Consider the following 12,189-nt stretch of genomic DNA (forward strand, 5'->3'; position numbering starts at 1 on the left):
AATTCCACCTGTGGGCTGAGCGCATCGTCTTGCAGGTACCGGACAAGCTTTTGCCAAAGCCGCATCCGGATTGCTATATTTGGGCAAAGACTTTGTTTGGCAAGGTTCTCAGCCACTGTGTGAAGGCATGTCAATAGTAACCCAGTCAGACTTGGGGGCTGGATTACAATCAAGTCTGGATGACTCATGAGGACACTCTGTATAAAGACGTTCAGTTACTTACACTCTAGTATGATTCTTGGTTGACGGAGCTGGAGCGGTGTGTAAGGGTTTATGCAAGGACGTTGCGTATACTTACAGCCTACTTCAAGAAGGGTTTCGTTACACGCGGCTGGACGCTAATATACTACGCATCGTTGCCTTGCATCTATACATTTGACAGACATCAAGTAAGACACTGACAGCCATCCATTATCAGAAAGGCGTTTGCAACCCTGCACACCGGCGACGTCGATACTGAAAGGAAAATGTTATTTTATATCGGATATCTTGTGTTTGTCTCCTCATTGTGTCTTCATGGAAAGGTCTCGGGTAAGCGCTCGGTTTTCTTAATCGAACGTATTGAATGTATTGTGTAATAAATGTGTGGCTTCAGGACACATGCCGCGTTTTACCTTAATCTTAACATGCTAATTTTTGTGCATGGGAAAAAAAAGTATAAATGTTTATTTGGAAGTAGGCAAAGCATTGTTCATGCTAAAAATATTTAATAGGTTGTGATTATTATGAAGAGTAAATTTTAATGCACAGTAAAACAGACTTCTTTATTCCACACTCAGACCTGTATTAAGATTTCTTAAGTGGAATCGGAAAACATGAGAGCTATACTGTATATACACTTTTGTAAAGCGGAAGGCTGCCTCAGAGATGTAAAGAATCCAGTAGAATCTTAATTCCACGTTGAAATATAAGAAAAATACAACATTTCGGCTGTTGTACACCAGAAACGTGAAATTAACCTCTATGGGTATTTGTAGCTTGACATTAAATGAAATTTGAAGACAGTAAGATAATAAAATACGGGAGTTATTATTTAGATAATTCTTTTTATCTAAACTGATTTACATTTCTATAGCCGGCATTTTAGGAGAGAAAGCTAAACCTTGCTCGAGGGGAAAATTCCATTGTTTCCATCTGTCGATTCCACTCCAATTTCCATCTTCCAATTTCAGACTGGTACCCAGAAGTAACTTGTTCAAAGATTGGATTTCCACGTTTTACTTCATGTTGCTTGCTTTTTGTGTGATCCGTAGGTGACGAAGATTTTCCCAAGGCAAGAAACCTTACATGGTCTTCAATTAATTTCAAGACTATACTAATGTGGCAGCCTAAGCCCACCAACTATGTGTACACCGTTGAGTACTATGCGTAAGTGTAACCATTCGTTTTCCACTGGCTCAGTTGCACAGTGAATCATCCATTTTTTTTTCTTGAACTGCTCGCTTAGAGGGTCCAGGGTGACTACTTTGTGTAGTTCGCTTTGACTACACTCTGAATGGAACAGCAGGGAGCGTGCGTAGCATACTGTAGCGATTCACTGTGGCCAGTAAGATCGGGACGCGTCTTTGTTCTCACAATACGACCCGTTTAAGTCCGCACAGAAGACATCCCGGTCCGTGAATCAAACGCAGAACCCGGTGCGGATTCCGCTACACCACCCAAGAGTGGATTATTTTAAATAGTAGATTATTTTAAAATATGGTGTTTCATAAAGCTCCGAATTAGGTAAACGTTTATATTGAGTTATTGTGTTACTATCGTCTTTTTTTGTAATTTATTAACTGTTTAAGCAAAAAAACCAACAACAGATAAATTCCTCGCAAACATGGGTCTGACTGATCTCCTACTGGATGCAGTCAATACTAGTTTTGCTATTATGTAGTATAAGAAAGTACATCTTTCACGTATTTTACCATCATGAAATGTACGGTACATACTGTACCCTTAGTTTCAAATGCAGCGACACATTAAGCAAAATATAGACAAGATATCTGTATTGAGTATTTTTCTGTACTTAACAAGTAAATTAACATAGGTTTGAAATAGATCTTACCAATGTTTATACTATTTTAATTGGGATTTATGTAGATTATATATATATGTTTTTGATCAGAAACAACCAGCAAATGTTCCAATACCATATAAGAGAGGCAACCTCAAGCATTTTTAATGCGTGTGTAGTGTACATATGTTTTAATGGGGCATCTCATGGTTCTCAAGCCTGTAATAAAAAAAATAATTAAATTATACAGTACATTTTAGTCTGAATCAATACTTCAGACTGAAATCTATAGTTGGATTGGCCATGTAAATAATCTGAGGTTAAGAATCCTTTGTCTGTTAATGTTTTGTGATTTATTAATGTTAAAAACTTTATCCTAGTGTAATGCAATAGCAATATTGATCCTCTGGTAGAATTCCTGGAACTGATCACTGTTAGTATTGATTTGGAAAGCACTAGACTGGACTAGAGTTAATTCATGGAAAAATAATATAACCAATATTGGTAGAATAGGATATATATTTCCATCCATCTGAGGAAGACTGCTTTGGGGAGGAGTCTTGAATTTGAGACATGTAAATCATTTACTAATATATATATATAATGCTGTATACAGTATAATGCTTCAATACCTTAAATGATATATATATATAATTTAAATAAGAGCTATTTTAAAGGCTTTTTAAATGTCTGTCATGATGAAGAATGTAATCTTGATATGAAACTTGTTCAGTGGTTGGGCAATTATTAAACAAAAAGGGCAAAATAAAATTTTGCTTAATACAGTCCATGTAGTTAGATCAGTACTATGGTGTTCAATCTTTTCCTTAACTGGTCTGTATATTTTTCTAACTGGTTGTATAATTATATTGATTGTGTCTATGCTAGAGACCGCAAAGTCTCATTCTACAATACAGTTTGGTCTTTCAAGAGTTGATGGCTATATTCTCATGATTACACTGTAAATCTTTTTTTGTCTGATAATTGAGTGATTTACATAACACAAGTATTGGAAAAGTTGATCAGATCTGTGTGAATGGTGGAAACAGAACCCAGACTTTAAAAAGACTGCACTTATTTTTTGGTGAACTGGACATTTCTCCATAACTGACGGGGCATAGAAGTATCTGTCCTTACATCAAGGAATGGTTTATCCATCCATTTTATAATCATTTCTTACAATTCAGGGTCACGGGAGAGAGGTTGGGGTTAGGGGGGCTGAGCCTTTCCCAGCAAGGAATGGATGCAAGTCAGGTACAAGTATATAAAGGTGTTAATATTATACTGATAGGTATAGGCATACAGTATGATCCCTTTAAATCTCCTGCAAGTACTAATTTTGATTATTTTTGACAATTTTTTAATGATTTTAATAACATTATCCTTTAATATTTAAACATTTCAGGTTAGGAAAAGATAGAATGAAAAGCCGAAACTGCATAAAGAAAGATGTGGTAGAATGTGATCTGACCAGACAGTTGACGGACCTGAAAGAAACGTACATTGCTGATGTCATATCTGAGCCACTTCCAGGGCAGCCTTTTGATCAAGTAGAGTTCCCTCACACCTCCTCAGAAAGGTTCTGCCCATACAAAGACAGTAAGTACTTCATCACTTTTCTTTCATAGCATGCTGACAGTTTTAATGTTGTATGATATATACACTAAATGTGTGTTTCATTTGGCTTGTATACGTGGTTTGAGTACTTTTTAAATTTAAGACCTGAGCTCAGTCAAAACCTGAACTCGAACTGAATGCAGGTTTCCACTGTACATTACAGTACATTTAAAAAATATATTGCAGACAAATATAGGTGATGTTATCATTTTGACAAAATACAGGGCTTTTCATCTAATGTGATGAGACTTTAAAAATACAAAAGATGGATAATTGTTATGGATCTCTTTATCTTGTACGAACAGGAGTAGGTTTTCATGAAATGACGGGTGTGCTCTTGTTCTTGCCTTTTGTATTCTTGTATTTTATTAGCATTAAATTGTTCTTTTCTCATTTAAGCAATAATTGGGAGACCTGATTTTGATGTTGAAGTGAATGAAGCAAAAGACAAGATTACATTACACATAAAGGACCCAATTTCTGCAGTCAGCAGTGGAAATAGGCTTCTCAACATGAGGGATATTTTCAATGCTGACCTGCAATACAAAATTATCTACAAAAAAGCCGAAAGCACTGGAAAAGTGAGTATTCAAACTTAACCATATACAGTAAGTAGCATGAAATTAGCTTGAAATCAGTATTATAATTAGATGACAATTCTGTATTTTCATTTTTGCATGAGGATAATCAGACTAGAGGTGAACTATTTTATGTTCCAGTATCCCAGGTGGTGACTTTTCACACTGACATCATGTTTTTTTTTTTACGAGGAATATGAGTAATGATCTAATAAACATCCTTTGGCACTATTTGGAAAAAGTACAGAAATAGCATTTACTCTCTGAAGACAAACTATGGGAAGTACACAAAACTACTATCATCATACAAAACTAGTACCAGGTCTTTTCAAATGGTTCCCCTCAAATAGCTTCTTCATTTTCTTTCTTGTTAACACTAGCAAAGATAAAGGATCACAAGTTGTGTCTAACGGCCTTAAACATGTTAAATCTGCAGAAAGAAGAACACACAAAAAGCAATACCTTTGAACTCAAAGTGGATCGTGGTAAAAGTTACTGCTTCAACGTTCAAGCTTATATCCCTACTCGAGTATATGGAAAAGAGTTGGGTGAGCTCAGCCAACTTAAGTGCTCTCCAGCAGGGGAAAAATCCTTTTTCGAAGGTAGAGTATGATTTATATTTATGAATCCTTTTCCTAAAACTATTTTTGATTTTAAAACCAGGCAATTCTCTGTGTCGGATTAACTGAAAGTATTTAGTCTGGATTTACCTTACCGAGTGAGTGAGTCGAAGATGCTTACTTAATATTTCACAATGCATGAAGGGCCATGCAGAGTATATCTGCTAATATACTTGCTATGTAGATCATTTTACTCAATAAACCATTAGTACCTGTTTATTGTGTATATTAGTATGATAAGAATAAGAGAGTTAGGAGCACTGGTCAGTTTGTTGTGGCATAAGATGCCATTTCTTATGATTCATGACAGTATAATGTGAAAATTAGTTCAAAAGGACTGTTCCTGAATATTACAAGAGACTAAGAAAGAGTAAAGAAGGATACACAAGCCCTGTGTCACCCAATTAACAGTCTTGTTGAACTTTTTTTTTCAGAGTATGGAATTCGTGTGATTGCAGTGGTCATAATTACAGTGATAATTATTTCTATAATTATTATCGCTCTGGTTGTGATCCTTTGCAAACGAAGTCAAAATGGCAGTGGAGGATCAGACAAAGAAGGCATGTCATTAAGAAATGTTTAAGGACAAAGGCTGAATGTGTTGAAATGGAAACAAACAGGGTACATCAAAACACTTGGACCCAGAACTAAAAACCCTTGCAAAATGAGGAAACAGGAGTATGAATCCCAATTCAGCATTCCTCTGTTAAACACTGGAATAACTAATTTAGTTTCTATGAAACACTACATTTTAGATATGTTACACATACTGTTTCGTTTTTATTATTAATTGGGGGTGTTTTTGTAGAAAATAATGTATTTCTTCTACATGTTGATTGCTGGTACTTTATATGGGAGCAAAGCACTACTATGATTTTGACTGTAAACTACTTTTGTTTTTTTATAGAAATCATTATCTTCCCCTTTTAATTGAAAATGCACTACATCTGTTGTAATAACTTTGGAATACTACTTCAGAATCGGTTTATATATACTGTAGTACAATATTTATAAATGGCTTTATGGGGTGTTAATTTATGCTTTGTTAATATTAATATAGTATTTTTTGTATATTTGGTGTTATTATATATTTCTATTTTTTATAAAGATTTATAATAAACTGCAGAATTTGCTGTTGTTTACCTTTTCATCTTAATAATCTAGATAGGAATCTAGCAACTGTAAGAGACGACTTGTACATACTATTGTGTATTTCTAAAAAGTAAAGTCATTTTCTTCATTGAAAAAATCTTCGCATTTTGACGTTAATCAAATAGTATAAATAAATACTCATTTAAACATGATTTCTTTGTTTGATAGTTTTTGTATGAAAATTATATATTTATACTGCAATTATATATTTATGTGATTCAACAACTCACACTCCAGTTCTATCATTGTACTTAATACAGTCTCTTACTTCTCTTTTCTATAATTACAGTATAATGTCTTTTGCTCAATTTGGATCTATCAACTTTTACATCCAAAATAACTAAAATGCTCTGGAGCAGAAAGCTTTGAAAGACCCTTATAATTTGGGATTTTTTTGGTTTTTAATTTGGAATTTTACTTTGGTCCTACCTACAGTAGTTCTACAATTTGGAATCGGCAATGAATAACCCATTCATTTTTACTTTTACTGCTATGTTCCTTCTGCTAACAAAAGAGGGATGAGAATCACAGCTGCAGTAGAACTGCATGGAGAAATGATGGGGCTCTCATTAGGAAAACCACAAGCTCCGAGTAGCAACAAAGTCACAGGAGTCACTGCGTCCAGTATGCTTGTCTCACATGTGCCAAAACCTAGCAGAGGCTGGCCAGTTGTGTGTTAACACTCAAGTGACTCTATCACCAGTCTACTAAATCCATAGTGCAACCTTTGAACCAGACAGGTCATCTTTGCACTCATACTTGTAACTAGGTCCCCCTGTTACATTGTCATCTATCAGATGGAGCACCTAATGTTTACACACATTTGCTTGTGATCACTTTGGGAGAATTGGGTCTCTGCCTTGAGCACTCCTCAACTGTATGACTCACAAACGTTCATCAGAAGACTGGCACACAGCTCATACTGAACAAGTAATTGGATTATAATCTGAGAAATTAAGTAGCCTGCGCTAAAACTTTGTTTTTTCTTGATTGTTATCCATGATCGATGACATGCATATTTCCTTTCAGAAATCTTGCACCACAATACAGTGGGATTAATACCTACTGTATATACAGTAAATACGTAGTTTTAAATAGGGGTGTGGTATAGCAGCCATTGTGCATTAAATTCACACATGACGGTACTAAAGTGCATTTCATTTTTAAATGTGAAGGCATTCTATTTTTCCATCATTACTTCCAATATTGTATGCTTACTGTGTATTCAAAAAGACATATCTCTAAGAATATAGCATTAGAAAAAATATTTGAATACATTATGCTTTCCAAAAAAATATTCCCCGTATTTTTATTTCGCAAAAGCAAAATGTAAGATGTCAAGCCTTGAAAGCAGAGACATCAGCAGAAATCACATCATTCTCTGTTTAACTGGACTTGGAAGAACATTCGGTGTTCTATTTCGACTGTGAAAAAAAAAAACGTATTCTGTTAATGGTACTGTAAACGGAGTTATAGTCTCATTACCTGGAATGGGTATCGGCCTTTCCGTAGCAAGAGCTTGATGCCGCTCAAAAATGACTCACTGCTGCCACCTTGGGGTCAATAAAGATTAAAACCACTTGATTCACTTCGTCGAAGAAGGTACGGGAGAACTTTTGTTTGCTTCAGAAAATAACAAAAAAAAGTTTTATTTTAACAATTTAACTTAGAATTTCAGACTGAAAAAAAATTGTAAAATACATTGTAAATACATTTTAGCGATGGTAATACCCACTTGTTTAGGAAGAACAGTATAGCTGTTAAGAAAAAAAACAGCTGTTTTGACTTTTGCTAAAAACCGATAGATAATTTTGTTTCTTTTGCAAACACTTTCAAAATGAATTAAACCGTCATGGTAGCGTGGGGTCGGATAAAACTTTAACACTTTTGATTTTCAGCATTTCAATAAAAAGCCCACGTGAAGATTTTTTTTAGCTAAGAAAAAGTTTATATATTGCTATACAGAGAAAATAAAAGATTCCATACGTTGTTTGGTTGATCATAAAATCAAGGTAGGAAGAACCGATCAGTCCTTGCCCAGTTTATACAGTCCATTCGGCGCTGCGCTTTGACAGAGATGTTTGGTACACCCCTTCTCCAGCTGCTGAAATGTAATTGATGAACATTTTTTCTTTTGTGACTGTGAAGTAGGCAAATCCCCCAAATGTGTTGTTTACAGCACTGGAGAATAGCTGCCAAGCGTGAGGAAACTTGTTCTTATGGTAGGTTGACATATCAACGAAATTCCCACTTCCACTGACAACATATGTCATACCATTATCTTCCTGGATAAACTGGAAATATACAGAAAATGGATTATGAAAATAAACATCTTTGTACTTTTTAAGTTTTCCTCCACATGAGTAGAATTATCCAAACCTATTTTTAGAACTTCTATTAACAAAAAATAGAATTCTGCAATACTGGTTGATTGCTGTATTCCTAAAACTTTTTTTATGACAAAAATGTTATTTTGACATAAAACAACTGAGTAAGCGTCACAAACCATTCAGATATTTGAAAGGTTTTTTTTTATAACATGAGGAGTTTGTACTTTCTATTTTATAATTCTGCCTATAAAAGAGACTTGGTCTAAATTATAATTAACAGTGCTCATCCTAAACAAAACCCACTTGATCCTTTTAAATATTGCCTTTTTCATAATACATTTTTACATTGATAAATGAAATGAAGTATGAAGTACCATAGTCAGACATCAGTATTTGAATTTAAATATATATATATGGAAGTTCATTTTGTCCTTTAAAATACAATAAACAGAAAGATATATGAAAAGAGAGTGAGCTCAACCCACTAGACCCTGAAAGTATGTATGTGTTCCTGATACATGTTTTGGTACTTTCCTAATGCACATTCTTCAAGCATTAACTGTATCTTGTACAGTACATAAAGAATGCTCTGAACTCCTACCTGCAGGCTGTGATCATGGCCACTCAGGTAGGCTGTTACATTGTGTTTCTTCAGCAGAGGTCTCAACTGCTCCACGAGGCATTGTGTCGGACCATGGTGTCCTATTGACCACACAGGATAGTGACCAGCCACAATAAGGAACTCAGACCTGAAACACACTAAAAATTAGGGGATGCCAAATTTTACCCAGTTATGAGATGAAGTGGCTGAACCAAGAACTCAATTTCATTAGACTTTGGATCAAAGTTAATCAAAACAATTTTGATTAGAAAGGAATGCTGTGAAATAAAACTTAAAAAAACATTTAACCAAAATCTACATATATAGTATTGTATTCTCTATAGTTCCTGGAACCACCAGTGAATGTTTTTATTGAACTTTAATTGAACCAAAGACCCTCACAAGAATGTGAAAGACGATCTGGGTGTTGCCCAGTAGGAGTTTGGTCACTATAGCAGGTCATTGCTTTTAAAAACAATATCCAGAATCCACACATACTTTTCTACACAGTCAGGAAAAATGTGTTGCCGCCTTTCACATTTAATTTTACTTTGGACAATCAAGATACAATTATGAACACAAAACTTTACATACTGTAACACCTCAAAAATGTGCTTATCCCTTCAATTGTGTTTGGGATGTTTAGTGAGAAGAAGGTTACATACCAGTACCAGTACTTACCTGCCTGTTAAATAAAACTAATAACCAACAAATATACTGTAGTCTACTCATTCACTAACAACTTACTTGGATTTCTCCAGTTTTTCCTTAATCCATATGAATTGCTTTGCAGCAGCCTCATGATTTTCAGGTTTCTCGGGCTGTATCCCATCATAGGTGTTACCACAGAGCAGTACTGTGTCGATCAGTAGGATAGTGACAGATGTGTTGCTGTGGGGAACCTTGAAGTACAAGTCATAGTAGAGCTCAGGAAAATTCCTAGATTGTAAAGACAGTGTCAAAATTAGAATGGCACTTTGGCGGCCAAGACATACAGTACCATGCAAAAGTATTCACCCCCCTTCCCATGATGCCTTATTTGTCTGATTACAAATAATTCATACTCAGATGTTTATATTTATTCTGAAATCATCTATACCACTTTTATTGCACACAGACAGAAAACATTCAACTAATGGTTGGGTCTGTCAACATAAATTTGTACAATTGAACTAATTTTAGTTTGCCAGAGCAAACGGGGTAAATATTTAGGAAATCTACATATTTTGATTTGGGCTTAAAGTTTGGATTCAAAATATTCACTTTAAAGATCTTTTTTTCATGCAATGGAATAGGACATTATTGGAAAGGGGGTGAATACTTTTGCAAGGCATTGAATGTGCATACATTTATAAATATTTTAGATAAATGTCTTATCTTTTAACATTTTTAGTTGTTATTCTCTGAAAGAAAAGATCTTATCAACTCTAATACAAGAAAAGAACCAAATGAGCTTTGTAAATAATCCCAATGCATTAGAAAAGTTGAAAGGATGACTCTGACATGCTTCTGAGCTATGTTTTCTTTTTGTTTGTGAATTCCTTCCTTGCTTCAGCAGAAAAGACTTGATGTGGCATGTCCTGTCAATGGCCTCCCCCACAAAAACACTGTGATAAAGAGGGTCGCTGGGCTCCACAGCTAAAAACTCTCTGATAAGGAGGTTCTTTAAGTGTTTGCTTCCGTTAAAGCCTTCAGGGGGTGCCTTACCATCTTTTGGATCTCTTGGAATAAGCAACCTGAGCTGACACATTTCTCAAGTGATCATGATTTCCTGCCACCAGATACCAAGGTACGCTAAGAAGGGAAGGGTCAGCAAACACATTCTCAAATGTAGCCTGAACAGAAAAAAAGAAGGCAATGATTAACATAACAACTATGAACTATGAACAAAGGTGGATGGGTGGACGGGGGGACGGGTGGACAGAGATGGATAGACAGAGGTGCACAGCTAGACTAGCTAAACTAGACTAGAGGTGGACAGACAGCTGGAAAAAAAATATGAATGATGAAATACATGTTTGTATTGTATACATGTGGTTGAGAATGTTTATTTGTTATCAGATTTTGCTTTACCTTTTACTCACACAATTTAAAAGCACTTCTAATTTTGACCACAAGATGGAGAGCTCCTCATTTAAATCTGACTCTTAATTACATTTAGACAACTGGTCACAATTCAGTATAACTAAAAAATATGACCCATATAATGTCACATTAACTTTAACATTTTGTCAAAACATGCCTTCTGTCTACTCTACAAGGAAGTTGCACAATATCTGCTTTTTTTGGGAAATTCTGAAATATTTTGCTAGCTTTTGCCCAAAGAAGTACAAAAAGATTGACTCTGTCATCGTTTTTTGTCTCTGATACCTGCCTCTGTGAATGACATTCAAAAGGAGAAAAAAGCACAATGTTTTTGTCCAGCATCACAGACAAAGCTGATCTTTCAACCATGCTGAATTAAAAAGAAAATGCTATTAGCAAACAGAGCAGAATTGAGAAGCTTACAAAAAGAGTTCTGAAAAATGTAGTTTAATTTGCTTAAACCTTGCCTTAAAACGGAAATCATCAATGTCCTTCACACCTTGGTAGTAAAAGTGATCTCCGAGACTGAGGACAAAGTCCAAGCCCACAGTTTGAGCTACTCTCCCCATTTCAGCAGCTACAGCTTTCTCAAGGGGTGTGAAGAATGGGGAGTCTGGTGACCCTCCCCAGTCTCCAATGGCAACAAAACGCAGATAATCTAGGGAAGAAGTTAAAGAAAAGAGCCAGATAAAGTAAAATAGATAAAGTGGTCTATCGAGATAAAGTAGATAAAGACAATGAAAACTACAAGCGCAGCACACGGTCTTTAGAAAAAGTCAAACTTCTGGATTTCCAGCATTAACATTCTCATGTTAGAAGCTTTTATCAGCAACTTCATTTCCAATAAATATCCTTGTCAATGTGTTAAGGTGCACATACAGAAAGATTAAATCAAATGTTTTTGAGATAGCATAGATCAAACATGGATTCTAGCTATAGTAAAACATACACCCTCTTATAAAAACGTTCCTTTACACTTACCATTCTCCTTTGACTGACAATTGGACAGTATGGCCTGCAGACACACCAGGAGAAGACAGGTCACTTTTCCCATTAGGTTTTGAAGTTTTGTTAATATAAAAAAATCCCTGTTTAATGTTTCTAAACAAAAAGTTAAAAAGTTATCTTTCTCTTCCTTTAAGAACACATACAGGAAACAGTTTTGTGGTTCAGTGCACTTCCTGGTTTGTTCAGAAAATGAAAT

The 12,189-nt window shown here is 35.2% G+C and overlaps 2 protein-coding genes across 2 annotated transcripts; one reads left to right on the top strand and one right to left on the bottom strand.

The window, feature by feature from the left end:
* Positions 1-210: 210 nt before the first annotated feature.
* f3a (coagulation factor III, tissue factor a) lies at positions 211-6,121 on the top strand. The gene is made up of 6 exons (XM_088598341.1): positions 211-531; positions 1,254-1,368; positions 3,408-3,601; positions 4,019-4,200; positions 4,634-4,799; positions 5,252-6,121. Exons 1-6 carry the CDS (start codon positions 468-470, stop codon positions 5,398-5,400), a joined length of 870 nt encoding a protein of 289 aa, XP_088454467.1. The 5' UTR covers positions 211-467; the 3' UTR covers positions 5,401-6,121.
* A 1,125-nt stretch (positions 6,122-7,246) lies between these two features.
* On the bottom strand, positions 7,247-12,166 carry LOC148651962 (tartrate-resistant acid phosphatase type 5). Its single transcript, XM_088598340.1, has 6 exons — positions 11,967-12,166; positions 11,453-11,643; positions 10,608-10,735; positions 9,648-9,839; positions 8,901-9,048; positions 7,247-8,263 (listed from the first exon to the last, which is right to left on the bottom strand). Exons 1-6 carry the CDS (start codon positions 12,037-12,039, stop codon positions 8,012-8,014), a joined length of 984 nt encoding a protein of 327 aa, XP_088454466.1. The 5' UTR covers positions 12,040-12,166; the 3' UTR covers positions 7,247-8,011.
* Between the last annotated feature and the right edge of the window lie 23 nt (positions 12,167-12,189).

Source organism: Lepisosteus platostomus, chromosome 11 (genome assembly GCF_059453375.1).
Source record: "Lepisosteus platostomus isolate fLepPlt1 chromosome 11, fLepPlt1.hap1, whole genome shotgun sequence".
NCBI classification, from domain to species: Eukaryota; Metazoa; Chordata; class Actinopteri; order Semionotiformes; family Lepisosteidae; genus Lepisosteus; species Lepisosteus platostomus.